The 16,831-nt window shown below is 28.8% G+C and overlaps 2 protein-coding genes and 2 non-coding genes across 6 annotated transcripts; 2 read left to right on the top strand and 2 right to left on the bottom strand.

Annotated features, from left to right (window-relative positions):
• Window positions 1-1,723: 1,723 nt before the first annotated feature.
• LOC111621642 (outer dense fiber protein 3-like) lies at window positions 1,724-5,539 on the bottom strand. Of its 2 annotated transcripts, XM_023363859.1 has the most exons (7): window positions 5,404-5,539; window positions 4,330-4,387; window positions 3,836-4,083; window positions 2,337-2,449; window positions 2,047-2,187; window positions 1,873-1,969; window positions 1,724-1,782 (listed from the first exon to the last, which is right to left on the bottom strand). In XM_023363859.1, exons 1-6 carry the CDS (start codon window positions 5,513-5,515, stop codon window positions 1,877-1,879), a joined length of 765 nt encoding a protein of 254 aa, XP_023219627.1. In that variant the 5' UTR covers window positions 5,516-5,539; the 3' UTR covers window positions 1,724-1,782; window positions 1,873-1,876. The 2 variants fall into 2 exon arrangements, with proteins under 2 accessions (XP_023219627.1, XP_023219623.1); XM_023363855.1 differs by lacking the exon at window positions 1,724-1,782 and having other exon boundaries at window positions 1,811-1,969.
• Trnat-cgu lies at window positions 4,616-4,687 on the top strand. Its single transcript has one exon. It is a non-coding gene; the product is annotated as a tRNA-Thr (tRNA).
• Window positions 5,540-10,980: 5,441 nt separating the features above from the next.
• On the bottom strand, window positions 10,981-16,752 carry LOC111621745 (outer dense fiber protein 3-like). 2 transcript variants are annotated; one of them, XM_023363985.1, is made up of 8 exons: window positions 16,598-16,752; window positions 14,674-14,815; window positions 13,600-13,657; window positions 13,106-13,353; window positions 11,593-11,705; window positions 11,303-11,443; window positions 11,130-11,226; window positions 10,981-11,039 (listed from the first exon to the last, which is right to left on the bottom strand). In XM_023363985.1, exons 1-7 carry the CDS (start codon window positions 16,607-16,609, stop codon window positions 11,134-11,136), a joined length of 807 nt encoding a protein of 268 aa, XP_023219753.1. In that variant the 5' UTR covers window positions 16,610-16,752; the 3' UTR covers window positions 10,981-11,039; window positions 11,130-11,133. The 2 variants fall into 2 exon arrangements, with proteins under 2 accessions (XP_023219753.1, XP_023219744.1); XM_023363976.1 differs by lacking the exon at window positions 10,981-11,039 and having other exon boundaries at window positions 11,068-11,226.
• On the top strand, window positions 13,886-13,957 carry Trnat-cgu. Its single transcript has one exon. It is a non-coding gene; the product is annotated as a tRNA-Thr (tRNA).
• Window positions 16,753-16,831: the final 79 nt, after the last annotated feature.

Here is a 16,831-nt window from a genome sequence, read left to right as displayed (position 1 = left end):
TTGGAGCGGTCATCTTTTGACCGATCGCCATACTTTCCCTATATTAGGCCTATATATAACAGCCAGGAAAGTAAAAAATAAATTGGATTAGATAGATGAATTAAGACCGATCAGCCAAGGAAGTGCCTTGCGAAAGGATTTTCTATGGAAAAAAAACGATCTCTATTTAGATGATAGACTAGTGAAGAAACAGAAAACTCCACGTGACCAGCCTACTGGAAAGATACGAACCCGCGACCAGTGTTTTTGTCCACCCATTGGTTTTATTTATTCGGCTACTGACGGGCTATTCTTAGAGAAACTTCGTAACATATGACTGAAAACTATTTACAGTCAAAATAAAAATTCCTAATTATTCAAACTAACTATTTAATTTTTTTTTTAAATTTCAGTTCTACTGAGTATATTTTCTGCGCTCTAATGTCTTGATGTCGCCCCCTGTCGTCTCCAATTTCGTAAAATTGCTTTTGAGAATGGGATTGAAATAAATAACTATTCAATTAATGATTAAAATAATTAATTAATTTCGTCTATTAATAAAGTTTTTATTCTATGGATTTTAATTAAATTAATTATTGAACGAAAAACTTAATTTCTAAAGAATTTATTATCAAGAATTTGCAATCAGAATTCAATTTTAATCTTCTCATTGGGCTGCAATTTGAAAAACATTGTAGACCTATAAATTCCTACTGTAGTCCGTCTGATCGCCCATCCGTCTTTCCTTACTATGGAGAACAGAGTTAGATAGAAGAAAGTAATTCGAGATCAGGTGTGGAAACTTTAGGGGCAGCAGACTCCGATTAATTGTCAGAACTTCTAATGAATTTGGAAGTCACGTTATTTCAATTTAAATATTTTCTCCTAAAAGGTGTTGTTAGATAGATGATTGGTCTCTCTATTATTAACAGGAAAAGAATGATGTACAGGGGCAAGCCACTACTAATTTGAGGTGGAGAGCATATATCTTAAATTAAATTAAAAATATGATTAAAAATTGCAATACGGCAACAATTGCTCGTCCTTTATTAAGTTTCCTCAGAAAGAAATTGAATAAAATATTTTTACTCTTTTTCAATTTAATTCTAGTAAAATCGATTTAAAATACTAATTTTTTTNTGGTAACACTATTCCGTGCTCATTTTAATCGGTCCGAATCGTAGGTGCGACAAAAATATGAAATAAAATGGTTCAAATTCTTACAAGATATTATTATTATTATTTATTGTGAAATTTTGCCGCCCCCTAAAAAGTGCCGCCCGGGGCGGGCCGCTCCTGCCGCCCCCACTACACTACGCTTCTGTGACAGAATACAACTTTTATACTATTTTGTTAATGACAACGTGTTTCTTCATCCACTTAATTCATAAATATTAACTGATTGTTATTTTAAGACCATACAAAAGCATTTGTTTAATTAATGTTCTTATGAAACCTCTACTCGAACCTCTAATAAAGGCTACCTGTAAAAGGCGGCCATTTTTTTTCAGGAACGTTGAGTAAAAAATACATAAAAATAACTCCAAACACTATTAACAAGGACAACTTTTATGTTCCGGCCAGTGATCGTTGTTCAGAGGTTTGACTGTATTTTAAGATATTATGTAATAAATTGATTTTCTGAACGCTTAAAAATGAAGAATTAAATAAATATACAGATTTAATTTTTTAATGACTGCTTTTAATGGCGATTTTAATGTAAAATAAATTTTTTCCAATATTAAATATTGGAATTTTTAATGTAATAATGAATGAAATCAGTCTAATTTTTCATGAATTTTTCTAAAATGAGAAGAAATATTAATGAATAAATTAATATTAAATCATAGAATTTATTTTCAATAAATTTACACATTTCGTTTTGAAAATCACCTAATTATTTTGGATCCAAATGATTTACAGTCACTACAAAAGGACTATGACGAATGCCAAAGGTGAATCGAGGAGCAGTTTTCTTGTGAATCCATACCTGTAAAATAATGTTAAATAACGTTAAATAGTTTTCAGGTAATCGAAAATTTTATATAATTATAATAACTAACTAACCTTATTGACAGAATAATCTGCAGGACCCGGTTTTGGTCCCCAGTCTTGAAGAATACTCGAACGATCACCCATAGTATACGCAGGAGATTTTTTCAAATAAATATCTGGATTTACAGTAGCATAATCTGATGGTCCTGGTATCTGAAAATTCAAAATTTTAATTAATTTTGTTGAAAACATTGTTGGGAGTATATAATAAAGAGATCTTTCGTAATACGAATTAACATATTTGAAAGACAAATGATTAATATTTGATGATAAAATTATTTTTAAATAAGAATTTTACGTACTTTAGCAATAGAAAATGCGTGTCCTTTAATTCCAAATGTAAATTTAGGTGCATTTCCGTGAGAACTTAATGGCCAAAATTCTGGAACTCTTGGAACTAAATAATCAGCTGGACCTGAAAAATAAAGAATTTAATTATTATAATAAATTTATAAATTACATTTAAAATTCAATTATAAACATAATTCATAGATGCAACTACCATGGATAATTAGTTATTAATTAGATATGAATTAAAATTATTATAATAAATCTTTATTATTATCCTTTTATGTCTTGTAAATAGAAGGAATTTATAGTTTCTTTGAATCTCATTTTTAATCTAATTGCTAAATTGAATTTTAAAATAATTCTTGATTCGTTTTTATCCCTTATGTAATTTCTAGCATTATTTTTAAGTCCTCAGATTTACATAAAATTATTTATAAGAATGATTACTCGTAAAAAATGGGGTCATTTAACTATTTTAAAAACATTACTTATCTCATCTCTTTAATATATAAACATCCTGAGGTATAATTTTAATAAAAATTATAATTCATGACACAAAAAATATTTATCTCAAAGAATTTCATAAAATTACCCGTCCTATAGTTGGGGATTGGAAAAATATTAATTTCTTAAAACTATTTTATTAATATATTTTTATATACTGTACGTATTGAAAAAGTTAGAACTCGATTTATTCTATTAAAAGTTATAAAACAAATACAATTATTTTATTTTTACTCATACATATTTTTATTTCTACGAGTAAAAAAATTTTGTGATTATGAAGATTTTCTTCGTGCCACTCACTTAATATCTAACGAATAAATAGTCTGATTTTCCTGAAAATTTCTGAAAACATTTCCCCTTAATACACAAACCTCCCTACAAAGCACAGGAGTTGTATACACGCATAACAATGCATACAATCATACCCTCCCCCATACACGCACGAATACAAAGACACACAAATATACATACAGAAAAATCCCAACTTTTTGCATTTCTTGGCCCCGAGTCCAAAAATTTTTAAATCTTGGGGGGAGATCATTTTTAAACCGATCGTTTCTTTTCATGACAACGTACTGGCATTTGTAATTGTAATAAAAATTTTTATTTTTAATATATGTTAAGTTAAACACTTTTTAGTGAATGTTTCCTTTATATATTAAAAGAAGTCAGAATGTGTATGAAGTAATAGAATGTTCAATATAAAAAACTGGCGAGATGATAAAGGCATAAGTTAGAAACTAGACCCTTCAGTACTTAGTTTCGAGTCTAACTAATCTCAAATTTATGAGTGGATTGACTTGAATATGTCAGAAACACTCCTTCATTACTCAGTTACCTGCTATTGTGGATTAGAACGAATCTACAATGGCATGAAAAAAGACACTTTTATGCCCATTATAAAGTGTTATAAACAATAAAACTCGTACAAGTAACATTACTTTGACTCGTGAGTTATTTTATTTTGTATAAAAATTGAATTAGGAATAAAAGCTTTAAATACCTGGTGTTCTATCTTGACTGAAACCTTTCGTCTTCATTCCCATTGTATATTTAGGTGCTGATCTCCATACAGATTCAGTATACTTTTCTGGTCTATAATCTGATGGACCAGGGGTTACATACTTTTTAGATGCCGCTGGCCAACCAGAAATTGTATATGCATAATTGGCAGCTGGGCCCCATCTAGTCATATTTCTTAAATCATAAGCTGCTGGTCCGGGTGAGATAAATTCTGTCTTATATTTGTGTCTAAGAGAATGTAAAAGATTATTTTAAAATATGCAATTTAAAAAATATTGTTTTGTAAAATTTATATTATAAATATATATTATTTTATTTATATAATTATCTAATGTTTTTAGAAATAACGTAACTTCCAGTTTGCATCGGATGTTCGTATACAGTTAGTAATATCATAAATAGCTAATAATAAAAATCTTATATATAGAATTATATACATATATTTGCATGTATTACATATATGAAAAAATTTACCTGTTCGCCATAGTATAAGCAGGATTTCTTCTTCTTGTAAAATCATGACCAACGATACCTTAATTAAGAACAATTATATAAATAACTTAATATATAGATAGATATTAATATAAGAAGTAAATTATAATATATTATAGATGTAAAAAAAGATTCGTAGATTGGATGCTTTCCAGATATTGTTATCATTTTTTGTGATTTTTTAAAAATGTTTGTTCCTTAATTTTATGGGGTTAATTTAATATATTATTATTTAATATGTAATAAATTGATTTAACGAAATAGCAGAGGCCCAGTGGCCAAGTGGTACGGCGTTGGTCTCGTAAACCAAAGATCCAGGGTTCGAACCCCTGCTGGGCCTTTCCTCATTTTACTTTCTTACTGTCTGCAGTATGAAAGTATTTAAAAGCAGTTTGATTAAATGTACTTAATATAATAACTTTTTGCTTGATGAAAATGAGTATATTTAAAAAAAGTACTATGATTTATTCCATGTCTACCGAAGAAAAATTAAAAACAAATAATTCAAAGACTTGTAACTTTATTGGGCTGCAATATTCAACAATTGTAAACCTATAAATTCCCACTGGCGTCCATCTTGTCTGTCTGTCCTTTCTTAATCTCGAGAACAGAATTAGATAAATGAAAGTCGAGACCAGATAAGGAAATCTTAGGAGGCTCGATTAACGTGACTTCCGGTCTAAACCGAAAATCATGTTATTTCGATTCAAAAATTTTCTCCTGAACGGAGTTAGATAGATGACCGGCATGAACAGGAAAAGTATGATGTACAGGGGCAAAACACTACTAAAATTGAGAGCATTGTGACAAAAAATTGCATTACAGCATTGTGACGATGTCACAATAAATAATTGCTCGTTTTATTTCTTTACTTCATTTATGTTTTCATGTCTTTTATAGTAATGTTACAGTAGAATCGTGAAAAATCTGTAGCAACATAATGATACCTTGTAAATTGATATAATTTACATAAATTTTCTCACTTCAATAGATAACAAAATAGAAAAATTACTTGTGGCTAAAATTATATTTAAAAGTTTTGGTCAGTGAACTTACCGAGCGTAGGTGGCAACATATACTTTCCTGGACCAGGACTGTTAAATTCGGCCATAATTGGGGCTCTTCTCATTGTACTCTTTATTTCTGTTTGTTGTATATAATATCCCATTGGAGCGGGTTCACTATATTTTCGGATATTCTAAAACAAATATATTCATATAATTNAAATTACATAATTTATATTAATCAAAATATTTTTCTCTGATGATAGAAAATAAAAGAAGACATTATTAATAAATTTAATAATGTAATTTAGAATTTAACCTTAAGAAAATGTGGAAATCTCCCAATGGGACAATTCGTAACATCTTGGGAGGGACCGTCTTTCGAGAGGCTATCATATGTAAGAACATTCCGAGACTCGTCACTTGTTGGAAGAAGCCCATAATAATTGGCCGTCACGCTTACGGCGATCAGGTATGCGTTTAAGAAAATAGCAATAATTAAAATATTTTAAAATATAAATGAATAAATCATCTGCAATAAACAGTGTACTGTACAGTACATGGGGAACACTAATTCAAATTCGCCTGAACCTCCTGAAGTTTTAATGTACTATTGATTGTTGTTCTACTTCAGTGAAATTATACAGTTGAACTTAACCCTCCCATAATGAGTAAAAATGACAGCTTATATACTCAGTTTCTTTAATGTGCTGGTGTTTTGCATTGTATAAATAATTTCTCATTTAATTTGTTTTGTATTGTTGATATTATATTAGTTACACCATTCATATGGCAAATTTTTATTTCATACAGTTATACAATTGGATATACAATAAAGAGTTCTATNTTTTATATTAAATAGTGAATTTAAATTTATTTTAAAAATACATACATTTTATAAATAAAAATAAAATAAACAATCTTTCAAGGTTTACAGAAATATCTGCTTCATCCTTATATATTTCAGGCTTTCTTTTGCACTCGATGCATCATTCAAAAATAGTATTTAAAATTGTTTTAATTAAATTTTCCTTTAATAATAAACGTGTTTAACTTATACTTTCCTTTATAAGTTTCTAAACGGTAAAGCGATTTTAACAAACGTAATTCATAAAGTAAAATATATAAAACACAAAATAAGACAAATTTTCTGTAAATTACAAGATTCTACTATCTAATGCCGTGAATAAAACAATGGAAATTTTGTTAACGATCCAATTGGGAAAGATTTTGTAAATATTACTTTGCAGCTCGTGCCACCAATGGCCTGTAGTCAGCATCGATGTGGCTATCGTTTTTACAGCTGACGAAGCATATTCGTCGGCATCGGGCAATGATATGCTTCTCTTATGTAAAAATTTGCTATAATGAACTAATTTAGTGGCGATGAAAGAAAGAATGAGGCATTGAATAGTGACATCATTGTCACGACATTCATAATTGAGAGACAAAGAAAGATTAGTAACAAACGATTTAGAAGCGGAATAGACAGACATCAAAGGCAGAGGACTTAACCGTTGAACACTTGCGCACTTTAGATTTCCATTCTTTCCTTATTATTTCAGTACTTTTAAAAAATAAAATAAAGCAAATATTTCTCTATTTGTCGAGTTTTTTGTGTGTTGAATGAATATGTTAAAAATTGCGTAATAAGGAAAGATACAGAAATTCGAAGTTTTTAAAGGTAAAGAAGAAAGAGAGAATAATTTTGTGACTAATTCCTATACTTCTATATCAAATTTAATCCGAATTTAGCCCTCAATTTCCATAAAAATGTAATTATAATAATTTTTAAAAAATATTTAATTATTTAATTTATACAGTAGAGCAGTGTTTTTCAACCTTCTTGAATACGCGACCCCTTTACAAGTTAAAAAATTTTGGCGACCCCCCAGGGCCATATTAAAACTATATCAGTGATTTTAAAAACTACGTATTTAATTCTCTTTCTGTTGAAACCTAAATATCAATCGAGAATCTAATTGTACTGTAAAATAAACAGGCCCAGCCTTCTCAACGAGATTGTAAGTTTTTTGTTGTAGTGTTGTAGACCTACAAACACTTGTCTTTTTTTTTTTACCCGCGACCCCCCATGTAAAACTTTGCGACTCCTTTGCGGGTCGCGACCCACAGGTTGAAAAACATTGCAGTAGAGCATCTATTATCCGACTCAATTGGGGAACTCAGGTTGGTCGGATAACCGAAAAGAATGAAAAAAATGCATTATTAGTATAGTATATTAGTATATCGCTATTAACCAACTTAGCGTTGAATTTTCATCGATGTTAAGCCTAACAAAATTTTTTTTAAGAATAATAATCGTCGCTATTGTATCGTTAAAAATTATTTTATTGCTCACAAAATAAACAACCACTCATAATTAGAAAATTAAGTCTCGTTTAAATACTGGCCTCCCTTCAATGGTCGACCCAGTATTGCCAGCTAATACACGCAAAAATTTAACAAAAATAATATTAAAGTAGCCAAGACAGCCAAATATTGTAGTGCCATATCACTAGCGGACATTTTAAATTTGACGACTAGAACGGTCGGTTAACCGATGTGACTGTTAATCGGGGGTCGGATAATCGATGCTCTACTGTAATTGAATCTTTTTGTAATAGTTAATTTATGTTCAGCCTTAATGCTTTAACTAGATATCGGTATTTCTTTCTTTCTTTTTTTGTTTAAATGTCTTTAATTACTTCAGTTTTGTAAATAAATTATGTCTGACCTGAAGTTCGATCCCGCTTGAGATATGACATGTGACCTTTCTCTACCTCCCCAATCCTTCGACCTTTAACCAACAAATTTATTAGCATCGATCCCCTAATATCCAAACCTTTCTGCAAAATTTATAAATTTTCGACAAAATGCACAGGAGTTATTAAGCTTTAAAGTGGGTGAGAAAATCGTCACCCCTACACCCGCACGCACTAGCATCCATACATACAGAAAAAAAACTCATGAATTTTTTTGCATTTCTCGACGTTTGAAGGTCCCAAGTCTCAAAAATGTAAAAATCTTGGAGCGGTCATCTTTTGACCGATCGCCATACTTTCCCTATATTAGGCCTATATATAACAGCCAGGAAAGTAAAAAATAAATTGGATTAGATAGATGAATTAAGACCGATCAGCCAAGGAAGTGCCTTGCGAAAGGATTTTCTATGGAAAAAAAACGATCTCTATTTAGATGATAGACTAGTGAAGAAACAGAAAACTCCACGTGACCAGCCTACTGGAAAGATACGAACCCGCGACCAGTGTTTTTGTCCACCCATTGGTTTTATTTATTCGGCTACTGACGGGCTATTCTTAGAGAAACTTCGTAACATATGACTGAAAACTATTTACAGTCAAAATAAAAATTCCTAATTATTCAAACTAACTATTTAATTTTTTTTTTAAATTTCAGTTCTACTGAGTATATTTTCTGCGCTCTAATGTCTTGATGTCGCCCCCTGTCGTCTCCAATTTCGTAAAATTGCTTTTGAGAATGGGATTGAAATAAATAACTATTCAATTAATGATTAAAATAATTAATTAATTTCGTCTATTAATAAAGTTTTTATTCTATGGATTTTAATTAAATTAATTATTGAACGAAAAACTTAATTTCTAAAGAATTTATTATCAAGAATTTGCAATCAGAATTCAATTTTAATCTTCTCATTGGGCTGCAATTTGAAAAACATTGTAGACCTATAAATTCCTACTGTAGTCCGTCTGATCGCCCATCCGTCTTTCCTTACTATGGAGAACAGAGTTAGATAGAAGAAAGTAATTCGAGATCAGGTGTGGAAACTTTAGGGGCAGCAGACTCCGATTAATTGTCAGAACTTCTAATGAATTTGGAAGTCACGTTATTTCAATTTAAATATTTTCTCCTAAAAGGTGTTGTTAGATAGATGATTGGTCTCTCTATTATTAACAGGAAAAGAATGATGTACAGGGGCAAGCCACTACTAATTTGAGGTGGAGAGCATATATCTTAAATTAAATTAAAAATATGATTAAAAATTGCAATACGGCAACAATTGCTCGTCCTTTATTAAGTTTCCTCAGAAAGAAATTGAATAAAATATTTTTACTCTTTTTCAATTTAATTCTAGTAAAATCGATTTAAAATACTAATTTTTTTAAATAAATTTTTCACAGCTCAATATATATCGTATTTCTCCATTAATTGAAAAACATGAAGAATAGGAGCATGAAAAGAGGAGAAACGTTTGAATGAAAATGTTTAATTATGCGCAAAACTTAAATATTGGAATGGTTTATTAAATACCCGTTAAACTAACAGAATAAGGTTTAAAACTTTATAAGGTGTTGTTTCTTTTAACTGTTTAAATCTGAATAACCAGCAGTGGCGTAGCGTGGGTGACAGCCGCCCGGGGCAAAGGAAAATTTCGCCGTTCCCTTATTTAGGTATCTCGATTTAAAAGACTAAAATTCAGTTTCATCACAGAATAAGTAATGAAAAATTCCGTGCTAGTGTTGTCACCTTTTTAAAATCACTGACCCGGACGGCAGGTGAGGTTCGTTCGAACAGAAGTTCCTGACCCATGCGTAATGTCATTTTGCAATGCGAAGAATAATGTGCAGTGCATGCCGGTTCGAAACCAGGTACAGTTAGGGACTAGGGAGACTTGGGTAGAAGTAACGTAAGTAACCTAGATGACATAGCTCTATTGGATATTGAAGATGTGTATGAATACGAATCGTACAAGCAAAAAAAAAAAAAAAAAAAAAAAAAAAAAAAAAAAAAAAAAAAAAAAAAAAAAAAAAAAAAAAAAAAAAAAAAAAAAAAAAAAAAAAAAAAAAAAAAAAAAAAAAAAAAAAAAAAAAAAAAAAAAAAAAAAAAAAAAAAAAAAAAAAAAAAAAAAAAAAAAAAAAAAAAAAAAAAAAAAAAAAAAAAAAAAAAAAAAAAAAAAAAAAAAAAAAAAAAAAAAAAAAAAAAAAAAAAAAAAAAAAAAAAAAAAAAAAAAAAAAAAAAAAAAAAAAAAAAAAAAAAAAAAAAAAAAAAAAAAAAAAAAAAAAAAAAAAAAAAAAAAAAAAAAAAAAAAAAAAAAAAAAAAAAAAAAAAAAAAAAAAAAAAAAAAAAAAAAAAAAAAAAAAAAAAAAAAANATTGTGAAATTTTGCCGCCCCCTAAAAAGTGCCGCCCGGGGCGGGCCGCTCCTGCCGCCCCCACTACACTACGCTTCTGTGACAGAATACAACTTTTATACTATTTTGTTAATGACAACGTGTTTCTTCATCCACTTAATTCATAAATATTAACTGATTGTTATTTTAAGACCATACAAAAGCATTTGTTTAATTAATGTTCTTATGAAACCTCTACTCGAACCTCTAATAAAGGCTACCTGTAAAAGGCGGCCATTTTTTTTCAGGAACGTTGAGTAAAAAATACATAAAAATAACTCCAAACACTATTAACAAGGACAACTTTTATGTTCCGGCCAGTGATCGTTGTTCAGAGGTTTGACTGTATTTTAAGATATTATGTAATAAATTGATTTTCTGAACGCTTAAAAATGAAGAATTAAATAAATATACAGATTTAATTTTTTAATGACTGCTTTTAATGGCGATTTTAATGTAAAATAAATTTTTTCCAATATTAAATATTGGAATTTTTAATGTAATAATGAATGAAATCAGTCTAATTTTTCATGAATTTTTCTAAAATGAGAAGAAATATTAATGAATAAATTAATATTAAATCATAGAATTTATTTTCAATAAATTTACACATTTCGTTTTGAAAATCACCTAATTATTTTGGATCCAAATGATTTACAGTCACTACAAAAGGACTATGACGAATGCCAAAGGTGAATCGAGGAGCAGTTTTCTTGTGAATCCATACCTGTAAAATAATGTTAATAACGTTAAATAGTTTTCAGGTAATCGAAAATTTTATATAATTATAATAACTAACTAACCTTATTGACAGAATAATCTGCAGGACCCGGTTTTGGTCCCCAGTCTTGAAGAATACTCGAACGATCACCCATAGTATACGCAGGAGATTTTTTCAAATAAATATCTGGATTTACAGTAGCATAATCTGATGGTCCTGGTATCTGAAAATTCAAAATTTTAATTAATTTTGTTGAAAACATTGTTGGGAGTATATAATAAAGAGATCTTTCGTAATACGAATTAACATATTTGAAAGACAAATGATTAATATTTGATGATAAAATTATTTTTAAATAAGAATTTTACGTACTTTAGCAATAGAAAATGCGTGTCCTTTAATTCCAAATGTAAATTTAGGTGCATTTCCGTGAGAACTTAATGGCCAAAATTCTGGAACTCTTGGAACTAAATAATCAGCTGGACCTGAAAAATAAAGAATTTAATTATTATAATAAATTTATAAATTACATTTAAAATTCAATTATAAACATAATTCATAGATGCAACTACCATGGATAATTAGTTATTAATTAGATATGAATTAAAATTATTATAATAAATCTTTATTATTATCCTTTTATGTCTTGTAAATAGAAGGAATTTATAGTTTCTTTGAATCTCATTTTTAATCTAATTGCTAAATTGAATTTTAAAATAATTCTTGATTCGTTTTTATCCCTTATGTAATTTCTAGCATTATTTTTAAGTCCTCAGATTTACATAAAATTATTTATAAGAATGATTACTCGTAAAAAATGGGGTCATTTAACTATTTTAAAAACATTACTTATCTCATCTCTTTAATATATAAACATCCTGAGGTATAATTTTAATAAAAATTATAATTCATGACACAAAAAATATTTATCTCAAAGAATTTCATAAAATTACCCGTCCTATAGTTGGGGATTGGAAAAATATTAATTTCTTAAAACTATTTTATTAATATATTTTTATATACTGTACGTATTGAAAAAGTTAGAACTCGATTTATTCTATTAAAAGTTATAAAACAAATACAATTATTTTATTTTTACTCATACATATTTTTATTTCTACGAGTAAAAAAATTTTGTGATTATGAAGATTTTCTTCGTGCCACTCACTTAATATCTAACGAATAAATAGTCTGATTTTCCTGAAAATTTCTGAAAACATTTCCCCTTAATACACAAACCTCCCTACAAAATGTTCGAACGAAAGCACAGGAGTTGTATACACGCATAACAATGCATACAATCATACCCTCCCCCATACACGCACGAATACAAAGACACACAAATATACATACAGAAAAATCCCAACTTTTTGCATTTCTTGGCCCCGAGTCCAAAAATTTTTAAATCTTGGGGGGAGATCATTTTTAAACCGATCGTTTCTTTTCATGACAACGTACTGGCATTTGTAATTGTAATAAAAATTGTTATTTTTAATATATGTTAAGTTAAACACTTTTTAGTGAATGTTTCCTTTATATATTAAAAGAAGTCAGAATGTGTATGAAGTAATAGAATGTTCAATATAAAAAACTGGCGAGATGATAAAGGCATAAGTTAGAAACTAGACCCTTCAGTACTTAGTTTCGAGTCTAACTAATCTCAAATTTATGAGTGGATTGACTTGAATATGTCAGAAACACTCCTTCATTACTCAGTTACCTGCTATTGTGGATTAGAACGAATCTACAATGGCATGAAAAAAGACACTTTTATGCCCATTATAAAGTGTTATAAACAATAAAACTCGTACAAGTAACATTACTTTGACTCGTGAGTTATTTTATTTTGTATAAAAATTGAATTAGGAATAAAAGCTTTAAATACCTGGTGTTCTATCTTGACTGAAACCTTTCGTCTTCATTCCCATTGTATATTTAGGTGCTGATCTCCATACAGATTCAGTATACTTTTCTGGTCTATAATCTGATGGACCAGGGGTTACATACTTTTTAGATGCCGCTGGCCAACCAGAAATTGTATATGCATAATTGGCAGCTGGGCCCCATCTAGTCATATTTCTTAAATCATAAGCTGCTGGTCCGGGTGAGATAAATTCTGTCTTATATTTGTGTCTAAGAGAATGTAAAAGATTATTTTAAAATATGCAATTTAAAAAATATTGTTTTGTAAAATTTATATTATAAATATATATTATTTTATTTATATAATTATCTAATGTTTTTAGAAATAACGTAACTTCCAGTTTGCATCGGATGTTCGTATACAGTTAGTAATATCATAAATAGCTAATAATAAAAATCTTATATATAGAATTATATACATATATTTGCATGTATTACATATATGAAAAAATTTACCTGTTCGCCATAGTATAAGCAGGATTTCTTCTTCTTGTAAAATCATGACCAACGATACCTTAATTAAGAACAATTATATAAATAACTTAATATATAGATAGATATTAATATAAGAAGTAAATTATAATATATTATAGATGTAAAAAAAGATTCGTAGATTGGATGCTTTCCAGATATTGTTATCATTTTTTGTGATTTTTTAAAAATGTTTGTTCCTTAATTTTATGGGGTTAATTTAATATATTATTATTTAATATGTAATAAATTGATTTAACGAAATAGCAGAGGCCCAGTGGCCAAGTGGTACGGCGTTGGTCTCGTAAACCAAAGATCCAGGGTTCGAACCCCTGCTGGGCCTTTCCTCATTTTACTTTCTTACTGTCTGCAGTATGAAAGTATTTAAAAGCAGTTTGATTAAATGTACTTAATATAATAACTTTTTGCTTGATGAAAATGAGTATATTTAAAAAAAGTACTATGATTTATTCCATGTCTACCGAAGAAAAATTAAAAACAAATAATTCAAAGACTTGTAACTTTATTGGGCTGCAATATTCAACAATTGTAAACCTATAAATTCCCACTGGCGTCCATCTTGTCTGTCTGTCCTTTCTTAATCTCGAGAACAGAATTAGATAAATGAAAGTCGAGACCAGATAAGGAAATCTTAGGAGGCTCGATTAACGTGACTTCCGGTCTAAACCGAAAATCATGTTATTTCGATTCAAAAATTTTCTCCTGAACGGAGTTAGATAGATGACCGGCATGAACAGGAAAAGTATGATGTACAGGGGCAAAACACTACTAAAATTGAGAGCATTGTGACAAAAAATTGCATTACAGCATTGTGACGATGTCACAATAAATAATTGCTCGTTTTATTTCTTTACTTCATTTATGTTTTCATGTCTTTTATAGTAATGTTACAGTAGAATCGTGAAAAATCTGTAGCAACATAATGATACCTTGTAAATTGATATAATTTACATAAATTTTCTCACTTCAATAGATAACAAAATAGAAAAATTACTTGTGGCTAAAATTATATTTAAAAGTTTTGGTCAGTGAACTTACCGAGCGTAGGTGGCAACATATACTTTCCTGGACCAGGACTGTTAAATTCGGCCATAATTGGGGCTCTTCTCATTGTACTCTTTATTTCTGTTTGTTGTATATAATATCCCATTGGAGCGGGTTCACTATATTTTCGGATATTCTAAAACAAATATATTCATATAATTAAAATATTTTAAAATATAAATGAATAAATCATCTGCAATAAACAGTGTACTGTACAGTACATGGGGAACACTAATTCAAATTCGCCTGAACCTCCTGAAGTTTTAATGTACTATTGATTGTTGTTCTACTTCAGTGAAATTATACAGTTGAACTTAACCCTCCCATAATGAGTAAAAATGACAGCTTATATACTCAGTTTCTTTAATGTGCTGGTGTTTTGCATTGTATAAATAATTTCTCATTTAATTTGTTTTGTATTGTTGATATTATATTAGTTACACCATTCATATGGCAAATTTTTATTTCATACAGTTATACAATTGGATATACAATAAAGAGTTCTATACCGATTTGTTTCTAGTATTTTATTCTATTATTCTAATTTTTATAAATTCCTCCAATGATAATGACTATAAACAATTAATTTTCAATAGAATTCGATTGAAATTTTTAATATTTCATATAGTGTTTTATCCACGGCATTTTATTTGTATTTTGTTATCTATATTTTTATAAATAAATCTCCATTAATATGCATTGTATGAATAAGCACGAATTAATTTATTTCTTTTCATTTGCATATTTATACAGTCGATCCCCTATAACACTGTTGATAATTCCGTTTTATATGAATTTCATGTTGTACGAGTCACTTAGATTTTACAAATACGTGAGCCGTTCACAGCCCGGCACACGTATTTGTAAAATCTAAGTGACTCGTACAACATGGAATTCATATAAACTCTTAAACTTATTACTTTCCTATTTATTCCTACTTGTTTCAATGTCATTCTGAAGAGATACACTATTAACTCAAACAGGAAAATTTTAATAACTACAGTAAATTTTATTTAAATTTTTTAATAAGTTATTATAAAGCGTAATTTTGAGAGTAGAAATGAATTTTATAAAAAAATTGTAAATGACGAGTAAAATCTTCATTAAGTCCGACCCCACTCGAGATACGACATATGACCCTTTCTATCTCTTCATTCCCTTGACCTTTAAACACCAAAATTTAATAGCATTAATGCCCCTAATAGGCAAACTTAATTGTAAAATTTTAGATATTTTCGACAAGAGGCTCAGAAGTTACTAAGCTTCAAACTGGGTGAACAAAATCGTGCCACCCACCCGTACGCACACACACACATACATACACACTAACACCGTGCATACATAAAAGAAGCCCGAAATTTTTTTGCACATCTCGACGTTTCAAGGTCTCCAGAGTCGAAAAATGTAAAATTTTTTGGGAGTTCAGTTTTTGACCGATCGCCAGCCATACTTTCCCTCTGTTATATATAACAATTAAGAAAGTAAAATGAAATATTAAATTTTAGAATTTTGTTTTGCATACAAAAATAGGCTCAATATTTTTAATGAAAAAAGTAAAAGAAATTCGTTTTAAACTTTACTTTTATCAATTATTTGTTGTAATTTTATGTAGAATGGAAAATATTTCATTTTATTTTAAGCTTTTGATAAGAAGCTTTCAGATTTATAAAAATTAATGAATAACATTGTCTTATATTACAGAAACATTCTAATACATTGTAATTTATTATTAGAATCTGTATTAGAAATCATCCATAAATTACTAAAAACTATTTTTATACTTTTCAACAACTAACCTATCTTCTGTAATTCTCGGTAAAGCAATCATACGTGATTTTCCCAAAATTAGATGATGCATATTTTATATAAACCCCCTTAACTGTACTAAGGAATAATACATATCATCTATTAGACTTACACCGTCGGCCATATTGATGTTGAAATAATTTTCTTCTTTTGTAGAATTATCCCGAAGTGAACCCGAATTTACTTTATGGCAAACAATAAAATGTTATAATTATTATGTGTTTATATTGTTATTTAGCGAAACAATGCAATACGTTACTAATACAAATTGAGATTTATTGAGAGGAAAAACAAAGCGACATACTCATTAAAAAAAACAAATGTACATAATTTATGTAGAAATAAA

Source organism: Centruroides sculpturatus, unplaced genomic scaffold, assembly GCF_000671375.1.
Source record: "Centruroides sculpturatus isolate CEXI.00-Female unplaced genomic scaffold, Cexi_2.0 scaffold35, whole genome shotgun sequence".
Lineage (NCBI taxonomy): Eukaryota > Metazoa > Arthropoda > Arachnida > Scorpiones > Buthidae > Centruroides > Centruroides sculpturatus.
Note: the sequence above shows the minus strand (reverse complement) of the source record. Positions and strands in the feature narration are given on the sequence as shown.